This window comes from Python bivittatus, unplaced genomic scaffold (assembly GCF_059951505.1).
Source record: "Python bivittatus isolate LINGU-HERP-01145 unplaced genomic scaffold, Pbiv_v1 ctg000520_np1212, whole genome shotgun sequence".
Classification (NCBI taxonomy): Eukaryota; Metazoa; Chordata; class Lepidosauria; order Squamata; family Pythonidae; genus Python; species Python bivittatus.
Window position 1 is genome coordinate 3,952,929 of NW_028277080.1, and position 24,738 is coordinate 3,977,666.

Consider the following 24,738-nt stretch of genomic DNA (forward strand, 5'->3'; position numbering starts at 1 on the left):
AAATCCCATCTTTAATCAATACACCAATATTCTACTTTCATTTCCAAAGCTGGAAAATTGCTCCCACTGTATATATCAGAAAATGTATTCCAATCAGAAAAATGGTCAAATCCAGTATTTACATCTACTTACTGCACAGCATGGTTAAACATAAGGTTGTTGGAAACAGCAGTTTCAAGTAGAACAGACTGCAATCTGGTACCCAGTCAGATCCATTACTTTGCAGAGCAATCCTATCTGTGTTTACTTGTATTTTCCCTGTGTGTTCAAAGGATTTATTCTCAGCTCTCAGTGTATGCCCTTAATCTTTTTAATAGGCGAGAGGGAGTAATCTTCAACTGAAGCATGGCTACAGAGTTAAAGTTTTACCATCTCCTACTATAACATTTTTTTTTCAAATCTTTAATATTACTTACTGTTCGATACACAAATACTCTTAGCTTCTTTCCTCCCAGGGTTTCCAAGAACTGTCCATTGTAGAGATCATTCAAGCCAACTTTCACTTTCAAAATGTGATTCTGCAGAATCAGTTTAAGGATTCTCTGATCCATATTCAAAGTATCATCTAGGAATTTTGAAAGACCACATAATGCCTACATTAATTTTCTTTCAGATAATTTGATATACACAATGCATTACATTAATTTTAAATGCAGTGAAAATGCTATCTATACATACTCATAATTTTGGGCTCAGCTTTTCACATCAATTATAACATGCCATCATTTTATACTAGTTGCATGTACATGATTATATATAATACTTCATAGAATCACAGAAGAGGTCATTTACATCACTGAATTCCTCAGTCCAGGAATCCAAATTAAATCATCCATGACAGATGGCCATCTAGTCTCCACTTGAAACACTCAGTGCACAGGAAAGCTTCTCTAACATTTATATCATCAGACTTAAACAGAGATTTTAAAATGTTCACAGGACATTTTATAACCTAGTCAGTTTCATCAGCCAAAATCTAACAAAGCCCCTCTTCCAGTGCCCTTCCGCCTTCCCTCCCTTCCACAAGCCTTGACCATGAAGGGATGCAAAACACACTGAGGGGAAAAAAACACATTTTAAAAGTTCAAACTAATGTTTCAAGTGTTCTAAGTCTGAAAAAAACACACACGCTTTGAGGGTTCTGTTCTGCCTTTGGCATCTTTTCAGTATGGGCACATTTTGAGAGGTCTGGAATAGTACTGGGATTAGACTGCTGTTGCCGTTTGTGACTAGGTTTTTTGTTCCTGTTGTGTTGTTTTGTTTTGTTTTCCCAGTTTAGCCAATAGAGGAGCAGGGACTGATTGCGCTGTTAGACTCGCAATGATGAAGCGTCAGCAACCACAGTTATTTAAGCACATAGTAGATTTTTACCTCCTCTTGCAGGCAGAGGCCCAAGACTGTTGTGATTTACCAGTTGCAACTGGCCTGCTTGCTACTACTGCTGGAGCTTCACTGATGAGTAACTGGCTGTGCCTCAACCAACCCCTCTCACACAATTTATTTTAGTAGTCTTTTCATAGACACCAGTTGAAGTAATACATTGTATGCACTGGCAGATTAGAAAAGAGGAGAGGAGGAGGAGGAAGAGGAGGAGGAGGAGGCGGAGGAGGAGGGAGAGTCTGTTTTCTGTTTTTCAATTCATCCTTCTTTAAAGTTCAAAGGATGTTTCTCTTTGCCCCAGGTGATCCTTTGGCCCCTAAAGAAGGTTTGCTTATTTCAGGGAAAAATTAATTCTTCATAGTACTGCTGTGTTCCTTGCCACATATTTGTTAATAACAGATTTTTATTTTAAAACATTTGCTACCTTCTACCCTGTTTAAAAAACATGCTCCCTGGAAGGATGCATGCTTGGAAAAGGTTGAGCAGCAGCTAGTATCCAGTCTCCTAGTCAAGGGTGAGGGAAGGAATAACAACATGGTGCTCCTTCTGTGCCAACAGTAGTGCTACTAGCTGGCATTGTAGTTGGTGAGACAATCCCCAATGCTGGTAGAGCTCTTCCTCCCCAATGAAAACAGAAAAGATGGTAGGGTTCTCTTTGCCAAGTCAGCTGGGCAACTGATAGCAACCAGGAGTTCAGGATGAAGGTCAAGAAAAGCAGCTGCCAACCTTTCATTCATCATGTATGGTGGGGCTAAGTTAAGGCTAAGAGGACACTTGGTGCTGGAAGGACCACCACATCTTGTGGTGCAGAGCCAGGAATAAGTTGCTTTATAGCATGGCAAACAAGTTGAGCATGTCTATTATGTGCATAGTTTGAGAGCCTGCTATCAGGGTAGCCAAATTCCAACCATACCTTCATGAGAAAGTGGGGCCAAACATACAAAAATGCAGGCATCAGTCCAGGTTTTTCAGCATCAGCTGTGTTGCTCAAAAACTGCTTATGATCACATAGGTTATCCTTGTTGTTTTCCCAGAATACTATTACATAATATTATAGCAGCTGGATAGCGTAGTGGTTAGAGCACCACCCTTTGATGCAGGAGACTTGGGTCTGAATCCCGGCTGCTACCTACCTTACCAGTAGGGGTCCTTGGGCGAAGACCCCCTAAATCTTCACCTGCCTACCTCGAATATGAGAGTGACATGAACTAAGAGAGTCATGCCGGCTCGGATGTCACCTGGATTAACAAGGTCCATGTCAGATGTTGGGGAACCAGGACAATCTGACGATAAGTGGGCTACTAGAACAAACCATACATACAGAAAAGAGAACTTGGAATTCATGGAAAGCTATATTTTTCTTACTTAGTTCCTTTTTCTTTTAAGTTCACTGAAATCTAATGCACATTGCTGTATTATCATAACAAACCTAAAATAGTGTGATGCCAAGTACTGGGAATAGGGCTGAGAATGATACCCAAATGTGAAGGCAGCAAATAATGAGAACAAGGGAGAAGCAAGTCAAGTTATCCTTTTACATCAGAACAAACAGGAAAAATTAAACCCCTTAATTCTGGAAGCATGGATTCCACAGCTCTGGCTGCTTTAGTAAAAATGGCACAAAATAGTATTTTGTTCCACCCTTCCTCAATGTGCACGTGATGTTGTAATACATTTACAAAAAAGGTGGTGCTTGTGGCAAGATCATGTTATGCTGTTTTCATCAGGCTGACCAAAACAAACCCCTTGCAGATGTCACTGGCTGAAAGGCAAATAAGATTTAAAAGGCATTAGTGAAAACCAGTAGGATGAAATTCATGAGCAGAATGCATTGATTGAAGGGGAAAACTTTTTCGAAAGGAAGAGTCTAGACAAAAGGGAAAGCGGAGCAGCATTAGATGTGAAGGAATGGCACACATCCAAAAATCTGACCATGAGGATCCAGTTGAGAGAGCTCGGGTAAGAATAGAAAGAAAGGAAAATAACAATGATCTGACAAGCCAGGATCTAGATAATGCCCTCCTGGATTGCATTTCAGAACATTCAGTGAAAAAAGACACAGCATATGACCACAGCATATGGAAAATTGTGTTTTGGAATGTAAAGAGAGTATATGGTGGCAGGCAGGCAGGCAGGCAGGCAGGCAGGCAGGCAGGCAGGCAGGCAGGCAGGAAGGAAGGAAGGAAGGAAGGAAGGAAGGAAGGAAGGAAGGAAGGAAGGAAGGAAGGAAGGAAGGAAGGAAGGTTGTGTATCTGAAGCTAAAAGAAAAGGAACAAAATAATAGATCTGAATGAAGTTACAGGTAGTCCTCGGTTAACAATGCTAATTGGGACTGGAAACTCTGTTATTAAGCAATACGGTTGTAAGTAAAAAAAAACATGTAACCAAGCCACTTAGTGACGGCAGTCCTGGTTGCCATCATTAAGCGAGGACCGTGCAGGTCTTTAAGAGAGGACCTCTTAAAGTGACTGCAACTTGTGAGTTCCTGCCAGCCTCCCCATCGACTATGCTTGTTGGAAGCCAGTAGGGAAGGTCACAGATCGCAATCACATGACTGCAGGAATGCTACAACAGCTGTAAGTACAGGGACCGGTCATAACTCATTCAGTGCCATTCAAACAGTTGCTGAAAGTGTGGTTGTTATACAAGGACCACCTGTAATCTGATCTTGTGGAGTGGTCTTAATGAATATATGGAAAAAGATGAAGGCCTAAGTTTAATTACAAATGAAAGGGCTAAAATGTATTTCAGAAAGTATGAACTGGTATTGTCTAGGGATTATGAGTGTTCATTAAGATAAGAATCCATAGGCTAGTGATCGTTGCATGTTATAATCCAGTTAAAATTGATAATGGAAGAACCAGGAATGAATATTTTGGGCAATATGCTGAATAAATATGATCCAGGGAAACAAATATTTTAGATTACATAAATGGATGAATGGAAACAAGATAAATGAGTATAGGAGAAGTAATGGGGCCATCAGAATGATGATTGTTTGATAACTATCTGCTTAGAAAATGTACTATTCTATATGTATGTATGTATGTATGTATGTGAATATATATATGAAGCAGCTGGATAGCATAGTGGTTAGAGCACCGCCTTTGACGTGGGAGACCAGAGTTCAAATCCCGGCTGGTAGGGGTCCTTGGGCAAAGACCCCCTAACGCTTCACCTCCCTACCTCAAATATGAGAGTGACACGAACTAAGAGAGTCATGCCAGCTCGGATGTCGTCCGGATTAACAAGCTCCGCATCAAATGTTGGGGAACCAGGACAATCTGATGATAAGTGGGCTAGTAGAACAAACCATACAGGGACGAGAAAAGAGAACTTGGAATTCATGGAAAGCTAAACAGTAGACCTGATGAGAGAGGATATATGAAACATATGAGGGAACTATGGATGGACAGAAATCTACATACACGCTGAGAAACAACTAGTTACAACATAGTGAAGAGGAAGCTGCTCTCACAACTTGAGATAGACCAGCTACACATTACAACCCAGACTCAAGCAGACCTGGAAGAACAACTGGATGTGCAGCCAACACCTGAAGCTGGAATGTCACTGCCACCCCCTCCAGAACAGAGCACAGCAGCTGATATGAGACCATGGATAAACTTGCTACAGTCAACCCTTGAGACTGATTACCAAGGCTCAGTGGAGAAGTACCATCAGATAGTATGCTAGAAGAACCAATAGAGACCTCATGAGGACTACTATATAGAAGAACTAATAGAGCCCTACTACCACCAGTGGAATCACCATCTGCCACCTCCTCTACATAGATGACATCAAGCTGTATGCCAAGAGTGAACGAGACATCGACTCACTGATCCACCTGACACGGATCTACAGTGAGGATATTGGGATGTCATTTGGACTGGAGAAATGTGGCCAGATGATAGCAAAGAGAGGGAAGGTAGTTAAGACCAATGGGGTGGAATCACCAGTGGGCCACATAGCAGACATAGAGACCAGCTACAAGTACTTTGGTATCTGTCAGCTTCAGCCCAAAGAACTCCATGAGACAGTACAGATACAGTTCTGTTGCATTTATTAGCTTCCACCTCCAAGACAGAATCTCTCCAGACTGAATCTAAACTTCCCAAGCCAGCAAGCCAAAACTCCATGAATTCCTTAGGGTGGTGCCAGTCTCATCTTCTTAACCTTCCCATGCTCCTGCTGGGGGCTAAGGAAATGCTTATCTCCCCGAGCACACCCTTCATCAAACCATTCCATCACAGTATCCCACAGTCACATGGGAACCACAGTGAGGAGGCAAAGAAGACAGCAACATCCAAGTACCACCAAAGGATAAGACAGGTCTTGAAGAGCCAGCTCAATGGGAAGAACAAGATCTACACCATCAACATGTACACCCTGCCAGTCATCAGATACCCTGCCAGTATAGTGAGCTGGCCAAAGGAGGACATGGAGGCTGCCGATGTGAAGACCCGGAAGCTCCTCATAATGTATAGAAGCTTCTACCCCAACACCCAGAAACTGGACACCAGCCAGAAAGAGGGCAGGCAGGGTCTGGTGAGTGTCAAAGACACTGTCCTGGATGAAACCTAAAGCTTCCAGGACTACATCAGTAAAATATCACCTAAAGATGAGCTGCTGAGAGAATGCCTGAAGCAGCAGCAGACATGGGAGGAAGTTCAAGTGGAGGAAGTGCCATGACAAGACAAGACCCTGCATGGGATGTACCATCTGTCGAAAGCTGAGTGGCTGACACTGGGAAATCCTACCAGTGGCTGGAAAGGGCTGGACTAAAAGACAGCACTGAGGCACTGATCGTAGCAGCACAAGAACAGGCACCAAGCACCACATCCATAGAAGCAGAGGTCTACCACACTAGACAGGACCCAAGGTGCAGATTGTGCCGAGAGGCCTCAGAGACAATGCAACACATAGTGGCAGGGTGTTAAGATACAGGCAGGAACAGCTTACACTGAACGGCACAACCAAGTAGCTGGCATTGTGTACAGGAACATCTGCACAGTGTACAGGCTAGACCCTCCCAAGTCCAGATGGGAGATTCCACAGAAGGTTGTGGAGAATAACAGGGCTAAGATCCTGTGGGAGTTCCAGATCCAGATGGACAGGCAGGTATTGGCCAATCAACCAAACATCATGGTAGTAGACAAGGATCAGAAGATGTGGTGGTGATAGATGTAGCAGTGTCAAGTGACAGCAACATCTGGAAGAAGGAGTATGAGAAGCTGGAGAAAGAACTAGAGAGGATGTGGAAAGTAAAGGCCAAAGTGGTCCCAGTGGTGGTAGGAGCACTTGGGGCTGTGATTCCTAAGCAGGGAGAGTGGCTCCAACAGATCCTAGGAACAACATCAGAGCTCTCTGTCCAGAAGAGCGCAGTGCTAGGAACAGCTAAGATACTGCTCAGAATCCTCAAACTTCCAGGCCTCTGGTAGAGGACCTGAGATTGAGGAAGACACATACCACCCAAAGGGGTGAGAAAGGATGTTATAATATTATGGATATTGTTTATGGTTTGTATTTATTCTTATTCTTAATATCTTTTTTTAATCCTAATATGTGAGCCACCTAAAGTTGTCTCCCTGATTGAGACAGCATATAAGTTGATTAAATAAAATAAATCATAAAATAAATCCTTTATTAACATATTCCAGAAAATCACTCTTCCTCCTCCTCACCTGACCTGCAGAACTGCCTGCTGCTTTGTTGGGGGAAGGGGGAACAAAGAAATGACTACAGATGGGCAAAAAACCAGTGGGAGTGGGAGTGACTTCTGACTTCCTGCCAGCTTCCCCATTGACTTAGCTTGTGGGAAGCTGGCAGGGAGCATTGGAAATCACTCCTCTTTGGCTGACCCATGGAACTGCCTGCTACTTTGCGGGGGTGAGGGGGAACAAAGGGAGCCACGGACTGCAAGGAAAACTGCACTCCCACTCCCCATCCCAGCGTGTCTCCAAGTGCCTCCTCCCTCTTGCCAACTACCTGCGGCCCCCAGCCAGCCCTACCTTGCCAGCAGGCATCCGAGTCGGTCCCTAGTTCTTCCCTTGCCGCCCACTGCTGTTAAGAGATTTCAGATTTCAGTCTCGGTTCCAAAGCAGCCAATCATCACTCACCTGTCAGGCCTTGCTAGCAGCCAATTGGATGGAAGGGCCAGAGGGAGGCAGGAAAGAGGGTGGGGATACACCCATCTCATCTTCCCTTATACCACGTAACCTGCGGGTTTCTGGGAAGTGTAGTTGGAAGGTGCAGTGGGACTGAAGCGGCCACAACTTTGCCAAATTTCAATCCCACAGGAGTAATGGGTCCTGGATTTTGGATGCATTCTTTAAGTTAGCCCATTTGAGATACATGGATTCAAAAACTGTTGCCCTGTGACACACTGTTTCAACCATTTGAAGGTTATAATCAGACAAACACTGAGAGTTTTAGTAGTATATAGATAACCAAAAGTCAAGGGAAACAAGCAATCCAGAGCACAGCAATACTTCGCTAAGCAGAAAACAGCACCAGGTAACCAGGGAGGAAACAATACCTTAATCAAGGAACTATCAAGAAAGAAACCACACCCCCAATCAAGACTGGCAGGGCAAGCTACTCTACATAAACAATCAGCAAACTTCACTCCCCCATGTACCTAGCCTGCTAATGAAACTTCTTCAGAAAAACCACCAAGTCCACAGAATACCAAGAACCCAGTGTCTTCTTCCTAGTTTAAAAGTGTATGGCACACCCTCACAATAATATCTTCATTGGTTCCTCTCCCTTGCATTCTTACTCAAATGCTCTTGACTGGACTCTTATTCTTATATTCCTGGATCTTAATGCATGTGCACAGTTCGTTCATATGCAATGCCACCTCCTCCCCGTTCCTGGACAGTTCCTTTTGAATAAACTGGATACTTCAATTTCTGCATTCCACTTACCAGATTTCAGTAATTCAGTAATCACATTTGCTTTCCTGCTTTAAGATTTCTTCCTGCTTGTTCCCCATGCTCTGTTCTTTACATGTTCATTTCTGAGTGCTGCTGCATAACCCTACCAGACCCATTCCCAGTACTTCATATTGCACTACTGTATTTTATGAACTGTCTTCTTCCTTTCTAACACAGGAGTTAGCTTAAAGCTCTTTGGAACAGGTTTGCATGGTACCTTCTAAACACATTTTCCCAGTTCTTATGAGTCCTGCATCACAGAAACCCACTCCACTGTTAAATATTTCAAAGTATTTCTGTTGGTGCCATCTGATAAATCAGTTAAAGAAATCAGTACCTCTGCACCCAGCTCCTTTACCCACCTACCCAGCACTTCATAGTCCCTTGCAGAGATTTATAACATTGTCTATGGAATGGCCTCTATGGAAGTGGAAGTTGGACTTTAGGATAGGAAGAATATTGATGCCTTTGAACTTTGGTGTTGAGAAAACTCCTGGGAATATTGTGGACAGCCAAGAAAACAAACCAATGGATTATTGAACAAATCAACCCAGAGTTCTCACTTGAGGCATAAATGACCAGGTTCAAATTATCCTACTTTGGACACATTATGCGAAGACCCAGCACTCTGGAAAAGGCTCTAATGCTGGGAAAGGTGGAAGGAAAGAGGAGAAGAAGAAGATGACCAACAGTAAGGTCAGTTGCACTCAGTTATGGTGATGATGACTGCACCATTGGGAGACTTCAAAGAACAGGTTTAGGGATAGATCATCTCTGAGAAAACCTATCTATGTGGTCGCTAAGAGTCAAAAATGACTTGATAGCACACAATCAATCTAGTTGTGGCATTTCTTCCCACATTAATCAATAGAAAGGGGTATTTGTCAATTGGCTTAAAGCAGTGTTGTCCAAACTTGGCCACTTTAAGATGAGTGGACTGGGGAATTCTGGGAGTTGGTCCACTCATCTTAAAGTGGCCAAGTTTGGACAACACTGGCTTAAAGGGTACTGAAAATCCTTCTGTTGCATCTTAAATGTATATTCCAGGAAGACAGCACACTACTTTTGTTTGGCTTTCTAACCCACAGATTGTTGTTTGATCCTCTCTCAGTAGGGATTCTCCCATAACTAACATCCATTGCTTCAAGGTGGAACTTTTCAAGAGAGAGACAAGAATTCTTTTCTTTGCAGAGCTTCGAGTTGTTTTCCTCATTTTTTTACACTTGTAGCAGCTCTCTTCAGCCAAGGCTCCAGAAACAACATCAATCCTAAGGCCCTGTAATCTGTTCTGAAGCTCTGGAGCATGAGAGTTCATCTTGACAGGTCTTTATGCCACAGACTTTCATCTCTTCATCCCCTCCCCTTGGCTTTCTTCTGTCTTCTGGGAGTTTCATTGAAGCTGTTGTCCCTCCACAAGCACTTCCTGTGTCTGACTGAAGATATTTCCATCTTTCCTGATCAGTTGGGGCATGAACAATTTTGCCTCTAGATCTTTAATCCATCTCTTCCAAGAGGTCAACCAGCCTGCATCTATAGCATGCATGATTCTTGTAGTCTCCCAGGGAGGTAAACAAACTTATCCCCTGCAGATCGTGAGAACAATTTCCCTCCACCTCCATATTTACCTAATAAATAGCAGGCAACAAAAAAATGGATCCCCCTTGTCAAACTTCCGTTTGCACCTTTGTTGTTGTTGTTTGCAAAGTAAGTGCACTGTCTAGGGAGGTAGCTTCCTTCCTTACATGTCCTCTGAAGTTGTCTCAGCTAATGTAGCAAGCAATTCTCTAATCACACACAATGGATAATTAGCAGCAAGTACCAGCCCAAAGCATAATTAGCAGAACTCAGTCATCAGTCACCAACAGTCAGGAAACAACCAATTTCTTCACCTCCTTGGTTCTTCAATTATCTTCTTCTTTCCCCCTCTTTTGCATTCAGCTGAGTTCACGTGTCAAACTTCTGTTTGCTCTCTCTGTTCTCTCTCTTAGTGGAAGGAAGACACACTGAGGACTGCTTCAGGGTCACAATGCACTGTTGGCAAAAGCAGTGCCAGGTCATGATTCTCACAAGAAATAATGCAAAACCACTTCTCTAACAACTTCCAGCTTGTCTTCTTGAAGATGTTGGGCTCTCCATGAAGCAGACAGGTTGCAAAAGAGCAAGTAGAGGCAAAACTATTACTTGAACTCACTAAGTAGATCAGATGTCAGTTCATGCTGCTGCTACTTAACCTATCTAACCACCAAACAGAGACAACACAGAATGTTGCAACAGAAAATTATTATGCATATCCCTGTTAACTAGTAACTTGTACTTTCATATGGGCTGCTTAAAGTTTAAATGTCTTTTGCTTTTTAAAATACAGTGACCCCAGAAACTAGAGATGACACCTCAGTTCAGCTGTGTTTGCATGCATGAGCATGTATGTGTGTGAGTGAAATAAGGACGCTTTTTTTCATTTCCAATATTAATTTAAGTGAACTACTATTCTGCTTCTTCTAGTGGCTGCAAAGGCATGCTCCTATTGAAATTTGGATGGGCAACTTGTTGGTATCCTACCCCTAAGAGCTGGGGTTTTTTTTCTTTTAGCCAAGAGCCAGTTTGGTCTAGTGGTTCAGGTACCAGGCTAGAAACCAGGAGACTGTGAGTTCTAGTCCCACCTTAGGCATGAAAGCCAGCTGGGGGACTTTGGGCCAGTCATTCTCTCTCAGCCCAACTCCCCTCACAGAGTTGTTGTTGTGGGGAAAACAGGAGGAGGAAGGGTATTAGGTATGTTCGCCACCTTGAGTTATTTATAAAAATAATGAAGTTGGGATTTAAAAAATCTAAAAAAAAAATATCCTCATTCTGATACCATGATATATCAGTGGCTGATAACTATAAAGTCAAGAGTGTGAGGGAAGTAGAAAACAGTAGATAAAAATATTAAAAATTGATTCCTGATTGCAACAAAACAAGAGCCTTAATAATTCTATCTTTAAAATCCTTACACAATTTTAATATGGCCCACTCACCAGAAAAAGCCCCATTCAATGGAGCTAGCAGGGTGTACTCTTCTTCTGGCCGTAGAGATGCAGCCAAGCCAAGCTGAGCCACCAGGTCTTTGAAGGTAGCTTGCTGGGGGCCTGCAAGTTCAGTAACTTGTTTAGCTGAAATTGAAAATGAAATGGTTAATAGAGGTTTGGTTTGCTTCAAAATTCTTATTTCACAGATAAATATTCCATATAAAATTTAAGGAATTATAGTTATTAATTTAGGCTATAATCATGTCTTTTTTTAATTGAGAGAAAAATTAGATCAGTTGTTGGTCCAGTCTGGTGGTCAATTAAATGAAAAGACGATGAGCTGAATTTACTCCTGCTTCACTCACCAGAGTCAGGAATAAGCACTTGATCTATGAGATGAACGACACCATTACTTGTCACAATGTCTTTTCGGTTTACCATTTTGACTCCATTGATTGTCAAGCTTTCACCATCGCACCCAATTTCAATTGTATTGCCTTCCAGTGTCTCAAAGACAGCCCCACTCATGATGGCTTCAGAACACTGAAGAGTATTCAAAACGTGGAACTTTATCAGAGCTGAACAGGGAAGAGAACAAAAAATCCATGTGCTCCAATGAAAAACAAAGTATGACTGAAGTATTGCAGTAATTTAATCATCCTCCCCTCAGTTTAATCCCATAAAAAAACCCTAAGTTGAGCAGAGACACAATGATTGGTCAAAAGTTACCCAGTCAAATAACAAACATGGGTCATCTGAGTCCATCATCTTAACACATCCATAAAAATACACAGTTGTGACACTTAGATCCAATTCCTTGTTTATTTGAAGTATATTTCACAATGTTCAGCCTACTGTTCTATTGCAGCTCTCTTAATGAATGCATTTCCACATTTCCACATTCCCATATTTCATATTTATGCTAAATATAATTTTTTTAAATGTGTAGCAGAATAAGTAAAATTTTAAAAGTTCAACAAACTAACAAGTATTGTTATTTCTATTGTGTTGGTGGTGTTGAGATGGAAACTATAATGGCTAGCCTAAAACCCACTAACGAGACTTGAATTTGAAGCTTGTTAATTTATAGCTTAGTCCCTTAGCTATTACATTATATATCCCTTCACCCACCCTACCAATGGACTTGCTCACCCAAATCAGGACAACCAAGAACAATGCAACACTGATGTGTTTACTACTGCCATTGCCTTCTTTTCCTTTCTTCAACTGAACAGGCTAAATGGAAGGAAAATGCCCTCTCCTATCTGTTAACTGAAAACCCAATGGCAGTTTAAGCCCAGTAACTGGTAACCAATCTGCAGAAGCTTTGGCCTTCTGAGTTATGTTACCAGATTACAACCTCCAAGAAACAAACTTGTCCATTTAAAATAATATTTATCTCTATTTGAAAACAGCTTTAAGGGAAACACAGAAAAAAGGCTTTGAAAAAAGAGCTTAGATTCCAAGGGTAACCATAAACAAAGGAACAATAGGTAGCCTCATCCATAATGAGCAATGGGCCTAAGAAAAAACAGGTGTGATAGGAATCAGGCAAGGTTTTAAGCATATCCAAAATAAAATAACACACTTGTTATATAGTTAAATATTACATAAAGAAGTGCATTGGATTGTCTTTCCTACAATTCTGGAAGACCTCACTCCATCCTGGAGTGGGCACTGTCTCATTCCACAGCTGTGCTGTTCTCAGGAAGACTCAAGAACAAAACCCTCTAGCAAGCTCCTTCTGGCTACTTAATCTCAAGAAAAAGAGTTGTGTTTGTTCAATAACTAAGGCCTTTGGCTCTCTTGGGCTTCTACTAGAGATAGAAAAAAATTAGGTTACAGATACTTTTTTGTATATCCAACAGAACATCTAGAGGTTTGCCTGGCAGAGGTACCCATCATAATCAGTATAAATTTAGTTCCAGTTGACCATAGCTCTCCACTTTGTAGATTTTCAAAACAATTCAGTTGTTCTAACTGCACCAAACCACAAACATAAAGCAAAATCAAGGACAATACATGAAAATAATCCATAGCTACAAAGTTTGTGACCCATCATCATCATCATCATCATCATCATCATCATCATCATCATCATCATCATCATCTCACTGCAATCAACCCCCCAAATTCCAGCTGATCTGAAAGAAATTTTTTTCCCTGTCTCGGAAGGAACATAATTTGCATGTTTGCCTCCCACCAGTTGTTCTAAGTTGGGAAACTAGTTCATGTTTATCCTATCCTCATCCCCAGAATGTGGATTTCATCTGAAGGCTTTTTAGTTAGATTGACATAGAGGTTCAGTGAGCTGGTTCATTTTTGGTTGTGGACAGCTTGTATCCCCAACAGATAGGTCTAACTGAGAGATAGCTGATCTAAGGAACTTACTTGAGTAGGGAAGCCTATACCAGGATTTAAAAAAAAACAAAAACAAGATTATACCCCTTCAAGAAGTAATGGGAATCAATCTGTATTTAAAATATCCATTCAACTATAAAGTCTGATCTCACATAAGTACAAGTGCCTGTGACTATGAGTAAGGAGACTTGACTCTCCACTCCATTTCTTTTTCTCTGTAATATAATGTAATGTAATGGCAATTCCAGTTGACCAGCTTTTCCCTGAATCCTACAGGTAGAACACTGGGTATAATGGGTACACCTTGTTTCAAAGGAACAGGCAACACAAGAGAGGAGATGGTGTAACATTATATATCAGGAATGAACTTACCTGTACAAAGGTTCACTTTACTGATGATAATACAAGTGTCTGGGTTACAATAAAGGGCAAGCTAACAGAAGAGTTATCTTGCTAGGAGTTTGCTACAGACTATCCAACCAGGCAGAAGAGATTGATGAAGATTTATTAAAGCAGATAACTGAAGCCCCCATAAATGAAAACCATGAAGTGGTTGTGATGGGAGATTTCAACCACCCAGACATCTGTTAGAAGACATAATCTACCAGATAGTATGTCAGATAAATTCTTGATAGGTTGGTGATGATTCTCCCTTTCAAGAGTTTGAGGTGGGCACTAGGAGATCTGTTAACTTGGATTTTGTTCTTACTAACTGGGAAGAGTTGTTAGAAGTTATTACAGTGGTGGGAACCACTTTTAAAAAAGGGTTGTAAAAAAAAGCAGTCAAACACAAGCCATGGATTTTAGAAAGGCCAATGTTAATAAAGAAAAAATAGTAAGGAAGTTGCCATGGGGAAAAGCCTTAAAAGCAAAAATATTGTAGCCAGCTGAATTACTAGAAAGGGATATTAAGGATAGCACAATCTCAAACAACACCAATGAGAAAGAAAACCAGGAGACATCCAAAGGAGCCAATGTGGTTAAACAAGCAGCTCATGAAGGAACTAAAACTACAGAAGGAAGGATGGACTAACACTCAAGAGAATCTACACAGCTTCATCTTGGAAATATAGAAATTAGGAAAGGAAGATAAAGATGAAAAATAAGCTAAGCCTAGCAAGAGAAGACAGGATAGGTGATGGAATTACTGCTTACTCCAAATGGAGACATCTTAATAGATGCTCAAGAGAAAACAGACAATCTCAGCTCCTATTTTGCCTTTGTCTTTCAAAGCCAGTTTGGTATACTGGTTAAGGTATCAGGCTAGAAACTGGGGACTGTGCATTCTAGCCCTACCTTAAGCATGAAGCCAGTTGGGTGACCTTGGGCCAGTCCCTCTCTCTCAGCCCTAGGAAGAAGGCAATCGCAAACCATTTCTGAAAAACCCTCTCAAGAGGCTTGTCCAGGCAGTCACCAAGAGTCAAAAACTGACTCAAAGGCACAAATACTTAATTACTTACTTTACATCCACCAAAAATTGTGATCTGATAGATTAGGAATGAACATAATAGGGAAGGTACAAGTCAGTAAGGACACAGTAAAGCTAATCTGAACACCTCAAGTCCCCAGGCCATGGTGAAATATACTGTAGAATACTGAAAGAACTGGTGGAAGAGCTGGTGGGACCTCTGTCAATTGTTTTTGAGAAGTCCTGGAGAACTGGGGAAGTGTCAGATGACTGGAGAAGAGCAAATGTGGTCCCCTTCTTCAAGAAAGGAAAAAAGAGGATCCTAGTAATTATTAACCAATGAGCCTAGAAGGCTGAAAGAACAAGATTGCAATTTGGCAGGAAAACTGGACTGAGTACAACAAACATCCTTCAACAAAATGTCCTTCATCTTAGGGAGGAAATATAGGACACACATACCAGATGGGGGATTCATGTTTTGGAAGCATTAGCTCAGAAAAGAACTTGAGCATGATTGACAAGTTAAACATGCGCAACTATTGAAGAGCTAATGCAATTTGAAAATGCAACAATTTACCTAAGGAAGCTTGTGGCCTTGCCATCTTTGGAGGTGTTTTAGATGAGGCTGGATAGCCATATCTCTAGGATGGTTTGTTTGGTTTTCCTGCAGGGTTTGGATTAGATTATCCTTGTGGTCACTTCCAACTCCAGAATGCTGTGATTCTATGATCTGATTCCAGTATAAAATGCATCCAAAACTGAACAACTTAATAAGGAAGTTTTGGTATTCAGATTTATGGCAAATGCTTTGGTACCATAGCCACTAATGAAATATGCATTGTGTAATAGGTATGACGTGTGTTTCAGCATTGCATTTTTATGCTCAGTAACTTAGTTAATTTCCAAGATTTCTGTTCATGCTAGTTAGAGTTTTCAAATCTACATCTCTTTCCATTTTTTAGCTATCAGTACCTTCAGAAGCCACCTTGTCTCCCATTATTCTTTCCAAGATTCCACGTGGAAGTTTCTCAAAAGCTTCATTAGTAGGTGCAAAGAGTGTAAAATGTCCGGGCTTCCCTAAAGTTTCCATTACATCTGATGTAAAGGCAGCAGCCTATGAGAGAAAATGAAATAAGGAATCTTTTAAACTGTTATGCAAAAACTAAGAGTTTAAGAGCCTGTAGAAAAGCATTTTTAAATATTGCCAATTTTCTTTGGCATTATAACAAAAATATGGGGTAATTAATTGTGTTGAAGAATAATAAAATACACTTGGCAAGATGATGTATTTATATACATCCAAATTGCAATCCTATGCATATTTACTCAAAATAATTCCTACTGAATTGTAATAGATTTACCTTTGAGTAGACCTACATAGGATTATACTGTAAATATATGTATAAGTAAGAAAAGATAAGGGCAGGGAAGCTTCGTCCTCCATTATGTGTATATCAGCATTCCACAAAGCAGCCAAATGCTTTGTTCTATGGGATGAAATGAACATATTTCTCTGCTACCTAATACTTTTGGAAGTGATACCTGCATATGATAAACCTAAGACAGGCAAAGTAGGCTTTCCAGTTATATTTCATAGACAAATAAGTAGGGGAATTTAAGAACAAAATATTAGCCTCTAGGAGGGTCCCTCAAGTCCCTTTTTGTAGAGAAAGGAGAAGTAACCTGGAAAACCAATAAAAACTTTTAAAAATATATTTAAAAAAAAAAGACAGAGAGAGAAAAAAAAGGAAAGGAAAGGGGGAAAGAAAAAAAAATGATGCAAAAATATGATAGCAGTAAATGGACAAAGCTTTTAGACTTGCAAATTTAATCAATATTGTAACAATGAAAATTGTTCAACATAAAGTCCACTAACTTTATTCCTTTCTCTTCTTTAAAGACTTGCATTAAAAAATATTCCAAAAACAATCTAAACAGTGACAAAATTACCAGATTCCTTTATTTATGATAAAAGATCATGGCTAAAATCTAAATTAGATGGTTGACCCCTAATATGGCAGTTCTGTTCACAATTGCAAAGAGAGATTGCCCCTTCTCGACCATTTTAGGAGAAGAAAAGCAGATGATAAAACTGTTCCCATTTTGTCTGGGGAAGAGGAAGCACTTTCACACACCACAAGAAAGGTTATGCTAAGTTCCAGTCATTAGGCAGCTTTACAAATTGTCAAATAACTTATTACCACAGCTCTAATTAAATGGGCTTTTTTACCTAGTAGATTAAGCAGGAGCATCCAGTTCTTCTAGAGGTAATTAACAAAATGTACCCTCTGTATCTTAAGAGGGGTGGCAGTTCAGATTTGTTGGTGAGAGCTTTGATTTTATTTACTATCCCCCTTGATAGTACTGGAGTATCAATACTATTGACTGATAGTACTGATAGTATTGAAACCTGAACCCAATTTTTATCTACCATTGGCCTAATAATGGATCTTGGATTTGTTTTTTTTTAATGACCAACCAAGTCGCTTTTTTAATTACTTTTATTTTTAAATATTATTTTACAGTACTATCTTCTTCCATTACATGCAATTTATTTTGGCTTTTAGTTATATATGAAATATATAAGGACACCAACTACTATAAAAGACAAGATTCAAAAGAAAATAAGATTAATAAGAATATAAAAACTTACTCTGAGAGATGAGAGATCATCTTCAGATTCGATGAAGTCTTGAATAGTATTGCCAACTGGAGTTAGCACACGGTCAATTACATGAACAACGCCATTTGTAGCAATTTGGTTACCATGGATGATTCTGGCACAATTAACAGTCACAACCTAAATTGGAAGAACAGCATGAACTAATCCCAACGTTTGTTATAAATTTGGCTTCCTGACCTTTACCAAACAAGCTTTACATTGTCCTTTCCTTTCATTAATTCTATAACTTGCTTATGAGACCTGTGGTGTCTGTTTTAAAAAGTTCAAGAGGCAATACAGCTAGAATATGTTTCACAACATATCTCTTTAATTTTAAATTGCACTTCATTTTGTGTGACTGAAAAATTGATAGCAATCATGGTTACGGAACTGCTTTCACACAGATTGTTGGTCCGAAAGATCCCAACAGGTTGGGTAAATTAATTGGGATCAGTGAGAGTTTATCTGCCTTCTAAGTGCATCAACCCTTCTTCTTGAGATAGCTAATAAAGGTGCCCTCAAGTGTTCATTGGATACCCTTTTTATATATTTTAAGTACAGTGGAATCTTAAAATATTGTTAATTTTGATTATTTTGTATAATGTTTAAATTTGTTTTGTATTTTTTGTAAATCATCTTAATGTAATTGATAATACATGCCATATAAATATCTTAAATGAACAGATAACTATTAATATGGATTTCAAGGGAAATTTAACTGGAACACTGAACCTTACATCTCTTTCCAAAATTTATGATGTAAATGGTGCAAACCACATCCTATTGTTCAGTTATGTTATAGAAGTAAACTTACCCCATTGGGATAGTGATTTATATGCAATTTTTGATTGTTGTACATAGATACCAGAGTCATGCCATTCCGAAGGTCCTTTGTCAACATCCGCTTGTTTACCATATGATTGTGGAGGGCATTGTATAGTTCGATGTTTACATTCTCAATCAGACCACTGTGAATTTCCTGGGGATGGGGGGTAGAGTTGAATTCAGGTGGGTATTCCATTAACATTATTTCAGTCAGCTAGTGAAATATTTTTGACCACCTTCTGACTCTTCTTACATGACTACTGGTGACTTCATGGACATAGCCATTTCTTGGCAGCAATACCAAGTGGCTAAAAACTTCCTTCTTCCAGGATCGTTTTCAACTTCCTGCTCCAGCCTACAGCCCTGATATTTTCTGGAGATCATTTAAGCATTTAAGTATTAAGCAGGCCCAACCCTGCTTAGCTTCTGCAACCAAACAAGGTCAGCCACATACTATAGCTGCCTACTGACTATTTAAGTTTCCTACTACTAATCATGCTCTTCTTACAGCTCACTTCCTTAGTCATCTTTGTCTTATCTACTTTTTTCCATCCAGGTTTTCTTCTTCTTCTTCTTCTTCAGAAAAAGCCTTATTTATATCCAGCCTCCCAGCCCTGTCTTTCTAGTCCTGCCTACTTCATCAGCAAAGATTTTCTTGGATGAAGCTGCCATGATGCTTGCCAAATCAATGCTGTCCTTCCATATCATCATTATTCCACTGTCAAGGACTATCCAGTCTCTTAAACTTTGTCCTCTTCAATTTAGTCTACACTTGACTTCTCATATTAATTTAATGGTATGGGAGCCATCAACACTGGCTGGGTGAAAAAGCCTAAAACCAGGCAAAACAAGCCTTTACTGAGAGTTCTCTCCATGTCAACATTGGTATTAATTCCATTTTCTAAGGTTTAATGATGAGGGAGGATCATGGGCTCTCTCTGCATGATTTTGGGGCTTCTTACCTTAGCTAGAAACACAGGATTCAGCAATTGGAGGACATCTATGACTTTGTAATTTTACTTGTTACATAATACATTGGGAAAAACATGATTGGTTATTACAATAATTCATTTTCATTACAATAAAATAGACTGGAAAACAGATTTCCTACAGGCTGGTCCTATATATTTGAAAATCTGCCAGTCTCTTCTTTTTCTGAAGCCAGAAGTGGTAGAAGATACAAATTCTGGAAATTACCATGAAAACCCAATTTTAACTTACTGCTCTACCCATCTTACCTCATGCTTGCAATGCTAAGCGCTGGTTGCTTAGAGTTGTGTGCATGTGTGTAAGCATGCTTCCAAATATATGTTTAAAGAATCAATAGTTCCAATAATATGTACAGCAACTGAGTGTTAGGTTTTCTTCATTCATAATGTATTCATCTATACCAATTTCTATGCATTAAAAACTCTTTAAAAATCAAAACTGATATAATTACATGATCTAAAAGATCCCAAGCTTCATTGCTTGGTGCAAAGAATGTGTAAGAGCCAGGTCCTTCAATTTCTTCCCTCAGTTTCGACATGTCAGAATAACGTTGAGTGGAGGTAGCTCCTACAATGCCCAAGGTGCCATATACGTGATCTATCGGAGCCACTGAAAAAAGAAACATAATTTATAAAACCCTTTTCTTAATTAGTGGCCCTTTACCTGGTGAATTATTAATGGAATTTGCTGAACTAAGTGCTTCCTGTTTTAATGCCCAGATTTTAGTGCCAATAAAGCCACTCAGGTTCACTACAACTGGGCTCTTCGTGCATATGGCCTTTGGTGATGAGTTGTTGACTTGTTGTGTAACCTCCTGGGATTCCTTCTGGGCTGGGAACTCCAAGGAAGTAGATAGAGTACTCTCTAGATAATCCTCTGCCATGTGCAGGTTTGATCCATGCCCATCCTGGGTCCAACCTGCACATGGCAGAGGATAATCAAATCTCCTTTTTAACAGATGTTAAATGAAACAGATATAAAATTAAAATATAAATACAAAATGAACATATGTTATATGAAGCTGCTGGGTGAGGTCATCCAACAGAACAGTATCGCCAAGGATACCCAACTTTAAATCACCATTTCAGGCTGTAGGGGAGATACCATTGATATCACAGTACCTGGAGCCTATCAGGATTTGGATGGGACAGAAGAGGCTGAAACTGAACTCTGACCAGGTTCAAGTACTGTTTTTACATCAAGACTCTCCATCAACAGCAGTATTATCTCTGGAAAGGCAGGCACTACCCCTGAAAGAACAGATTCATGATCTGGGGTTCTTCTGAATTCATGGGTTCTGCTGGCTAAAAGGGCCTTGGCCCAGCTTTGGCTGATGTACCAGTAATGACCTTACCTAATGCAAGAGCCTTGCTATAGTAATTCATGTACTGATCACCACCAGTTTAGTCTACTGCAATGCATTTTACGTGGGGCTGTCTTTAAAAATACTTAGAAACTGTAATTAGTCCAAAATGAAGCAGCCTGTGTGTTATCTAGTTTCCATCATTAGAAACATACTACCAGCCCCTGCACTGACTACTGATTAGCTTCCAGGTACAATTTGAAGTATTGTTTTTTTTACCTATATGGCTTGGCACCTCTGCACCTACAAGGCTGCCTGGTCCAACCTGAATCAGCCTGACACATTAGATCATCTACGGTAGTGGTTCCCAACCTTTTCTATTCCCCACAACCCTAGGAAATGTTTGATTAATGTTCACACCCCCTACAAAAATAATATCACATTTGAAGATGAAGAAGTCTAATTTCTAATGCAAATGAACAAATTGAACTTAAAAAAATAAGCTTTTAACTCAGTGCATAAAATTGTCACACCCCCTGAAATTCCATCTTGCACCTCCCGGGAGTGCAGGCACCCCAGGTTGGAAACCCCTGATCTAGGGGGAAACTATTGCTAATGTTCCACTATTGGGAAATAAAGGGAACTGAAGTAAGGAAGTGCTGTTCTTTGGAGGCAATACCATTCCTCTGGAACAGTGTCCCTGCAGAAATCAGACTGGAACCATCCTTGAGTTCACTGAGGAAGATTTTGAAAATGGAGCTGTTCTGGGGAACGTTTTAACCTGTTCAGAGCCATCTTTTATTTTGTGTTGTTTTGTTCTTATTTCACAGTGAGGCAGTTTTGTTTTATGTTTTTAAGCTTGCTGTGGATACTTTAAATTTGTCAAATTAATTACATCAAGGTACAAATGTAAAAATGAATAAATAAATTGGGTTGATTAAATAGTTCCATGATAATACCTGCAGGACATCCTCGTTCTCCTTCCATCTTCATATAGCCAGGACAGCACTCATATAAAACCGTTCTGCAGAGTAGCAATGCAATATTATTTTATCTTCCTAGGTCTTAATGTGATAATGCATGAAGTGGATTAGAGGAATTATATAGAATAAAACATAAAAATAAAATACACAATACAAAAACCATATTAAAGCAACAATAAGAACAGATACTTTAAAAGTCTATAGTCAAAGTAAAAGCCAGGAACAACAACAGTGATACACATATTAAAAGTGCAGTTAAAAAGGGGATCCTGGATTTCCACAAGGAAGGTAGTTAATCATCACTGAAAAACCTGTATCTGTAGTCCCCACAATTGATATTTCACATTTAACCATCTATAGGGATGCTCTCTAAGAACTATAGCAAAGCTAGTTTCCAGTAATAACACATCCTTATTTTACCATTTATTAAGTAACATTTTGCCCTTAAAATGGCACATCCCATTACTTAATTGCTCAATATTCTTTTAGCGCTTAGCTTATGTTCAGGACCATATCCTTGAAGAAGAACACCTTCTGAATTCAATAGTCACCGTACTCTCAGTCATTTGTACCCAATTTCAGTTCTATTTTGCAGCAACAGACTTGTAAGCTACAGTTTTGTGTTGCAGTTCTAAAATTACATATCACCAATCAAAACAAGTCAGTCTTTATTATAGTCAGTATCAATTCAAAATAACTAAAATTTTCAAGATATGAAAGTTGTACAACTTAAGGAATTCAAGGTTCCCATAGCCCATATAGAGGTTTTATGCCATTCAGACGAGGATTAACTCTTATCTACAAAATTTGTTCTTTGAAATATATATACAGGTAGTCCTTGTTTACTGACAGTAATTGGGACTGGGAACACCATCACTAAGCAACACAGTTGTAAGTCATGTGACTTTCCAACAAGAAAAGTCAATAGGGAAGCCGGCAGGAGGTCGCAAATGGCGATCACATGTCCATGGGATGCTGCAACGTTGTAATTGCAAGCCAGTTGCCAAGCACCCAAATTGCAATCACGTAGCCAGGGGGATGCTGCAATGGCCCCAATTACGAGGACCCATTGTAAAAACCTCTTGTTCAGTGCCATCGTAATTTTGAATAGTTGTTGAATGAGTGGTTGTTCAGCAAGGACTACCTATGCATTTATTTCCATCTGAGTGGTACCATAAAAGTCAAGCTGGCTGTGCCACACAGATGATACAGGTAATCCATACAAAGTTAATAAAGTAATACAATTATAAAGTATTATTAATCATAATTAAGAGTCTTGAACAGAACTTACGCTTTTTTTCCACAGATGGCTCCCTGATACCAGTTTCTGCATGTGCTGAAATATTTCTTATTGGTCCCCATAACTTGCTGGAGAGCACAAACATTTGGACTGAAAGGAGAAGAAAAAGATCTATGAAAAATCCTTTGCAGTTTGAATGTTTACTTACTGATTTAAAGTATTTATATACTGCCTTTGATGTGGTACATCTTCAAAATGTTATATACCATTTTACCATTACACAGTACTAGTGCTGCCTCTAGACCACACTGACTGATGGTGCCACCTACTGCTGATGCAAAGATTTGCATTTTAGAATGATTCAGAAGGAGGGGAGGCATAGGTGCCCTCTAAACTTTGGTGCCCTAGGCCCGTGCCTACTGGGGCCTTAGCCTAAAGCCTACCCTGCATTATACAATTTAGGATATAATAAAACATAGATGAATAAGATGAAAGTATATTAAAATATATAAACCATACTATACAGAGACCAGGTATAAACTGTATTTGACATTGTAAAAGCAGAAGTCTGAAAGCAATACTATACCATCAAATGACCGTATTAAAGCTATCCAAGAACTGTTCCTCACAGACCTATTAATATGCATTTTACCTATGTCTAGCAACTGGAGGGGAGGAGGCATGCCTATACCAGCCTAAAATAGCCAATAGGAGCTGAGCAGATTCCACCCTTGACTGCATCAGCAACCATATCATTGCTGAAACATATTAGATCATATACATGGCAAAAATTGATTTGGGAGAACAGAGAAAACACTACTTTAAAGATGGAACAGCAAAAAACAACCTTAAGCTGCTTCAACTGTTGGCTAGGGATAAGTCTGTGCTCATCAGCATAGCCTTCTAACTATAGCACATCTTCATAATATCATCATCATCTATCCTTTTTTCAGGTTTCAAATTCACACACACAGTTGTTAGATGATGATAGCAATATACTCAAGGCTGAGTAGATAAATGGCAGACAAGCAAAGGAATGTAAATCAAACAGAATCTCTTAGAAAGAAAGCTTGCCTGAGTAGTATCGTTTTCAACAGGAACACACAGAAGAGAAGTCAAAATCCTAGAAACTAGAGCAGAATACCAGCAACTATCCTGAATCTCCAAGGACAGAGTCAGGAAGGCTAAGGCTCAGAATGAGCTAAGACTTGCAACAAATGCCAAAAATAACCAAAATAGTTTATTTTGATATGTAAGGAGCAAGAGGAAAGCCAAGGAAATGGTTGGTCCACTAGTGGGAGATGATGGCAAGAAGGTGACAGGCAGCAGAGAGAAGGTGGAACTGCTTAATGCCTTTTTTGCATCTGTCTTTATGCAAAAGGAAAAAATAGTCTAACCTGTCAAAAGCAGCATTGTGGGAGACAGAAGAGGAGTGCAGGCCAAAATAGGTAAGGAATTGGTTAGAGAACACCTAGCTGCTCTGAATGAGTTCAAGTCTCCTGGACCAGATGGTTTACACCCCAGGGTACTGAAGAAGCTGGCAGATGTGATTTCAGAACAACTGAATTAAATCTTTAGGAGCTTCTGGAGCACGAGGGAACTGCCAGAGGACTGGAAAAAAGCTGATGCGGTTTCTCACATTA

General features: G+C 39.8%; 1 protein-coding gene across 2 annotated transcripts in view; it reads right to left on the reverse strand.

The window, feature by feature from the left end:
• Positions 1 to 24,738, reverse strand: part of POSTN (periostin) — a 62,441-nt gene that overhangs the window by 32,611 nt on the left and 5,092 nt on the right. For both annotated transcript variants that reach the window (XM_007438542.4, XM_007438541.4), the window contains exons 2-10: positions 23,147 to 23,245; positions 21,832 to 21,896; positions 20,021 to 20,178; positions 18,569 to 18,733; positions 17,746 to 17,892; positions 16,065 to 16,206; positions 11,689 to 11,901; positions 11,333 to 11,467; positions 417 to 565 (exon numbers count right to left, since the gene is read on the reverse strand). In XM_007438542.4, coding sequence (XP_007438604.1) covers positions 417 to 565; positions 11,333 to 11,467; positions 11,689 to 11,901; positions 16,065 to 16,206; positions 17,746 to 17,892; positions 18,569 to 18,733; positions 20,021 to 20,178; positions 21,832 to 21,896; positions 23,147 to 23,245 — 1,273 coding nt within the window. The remainder of the gene's footprint in view (positions 1 to 416; positions 566 to 11,332; positions 11,468 to 11,688; positions 11,902 to 16,064; positions 16,207 to 17,745; positions 17,893 to 18,568; positions 18,734 to 20,020; positions 20,179 to 21,831; positions 21,897 to 23,146; positions 23,246 to 24,738) is intronic.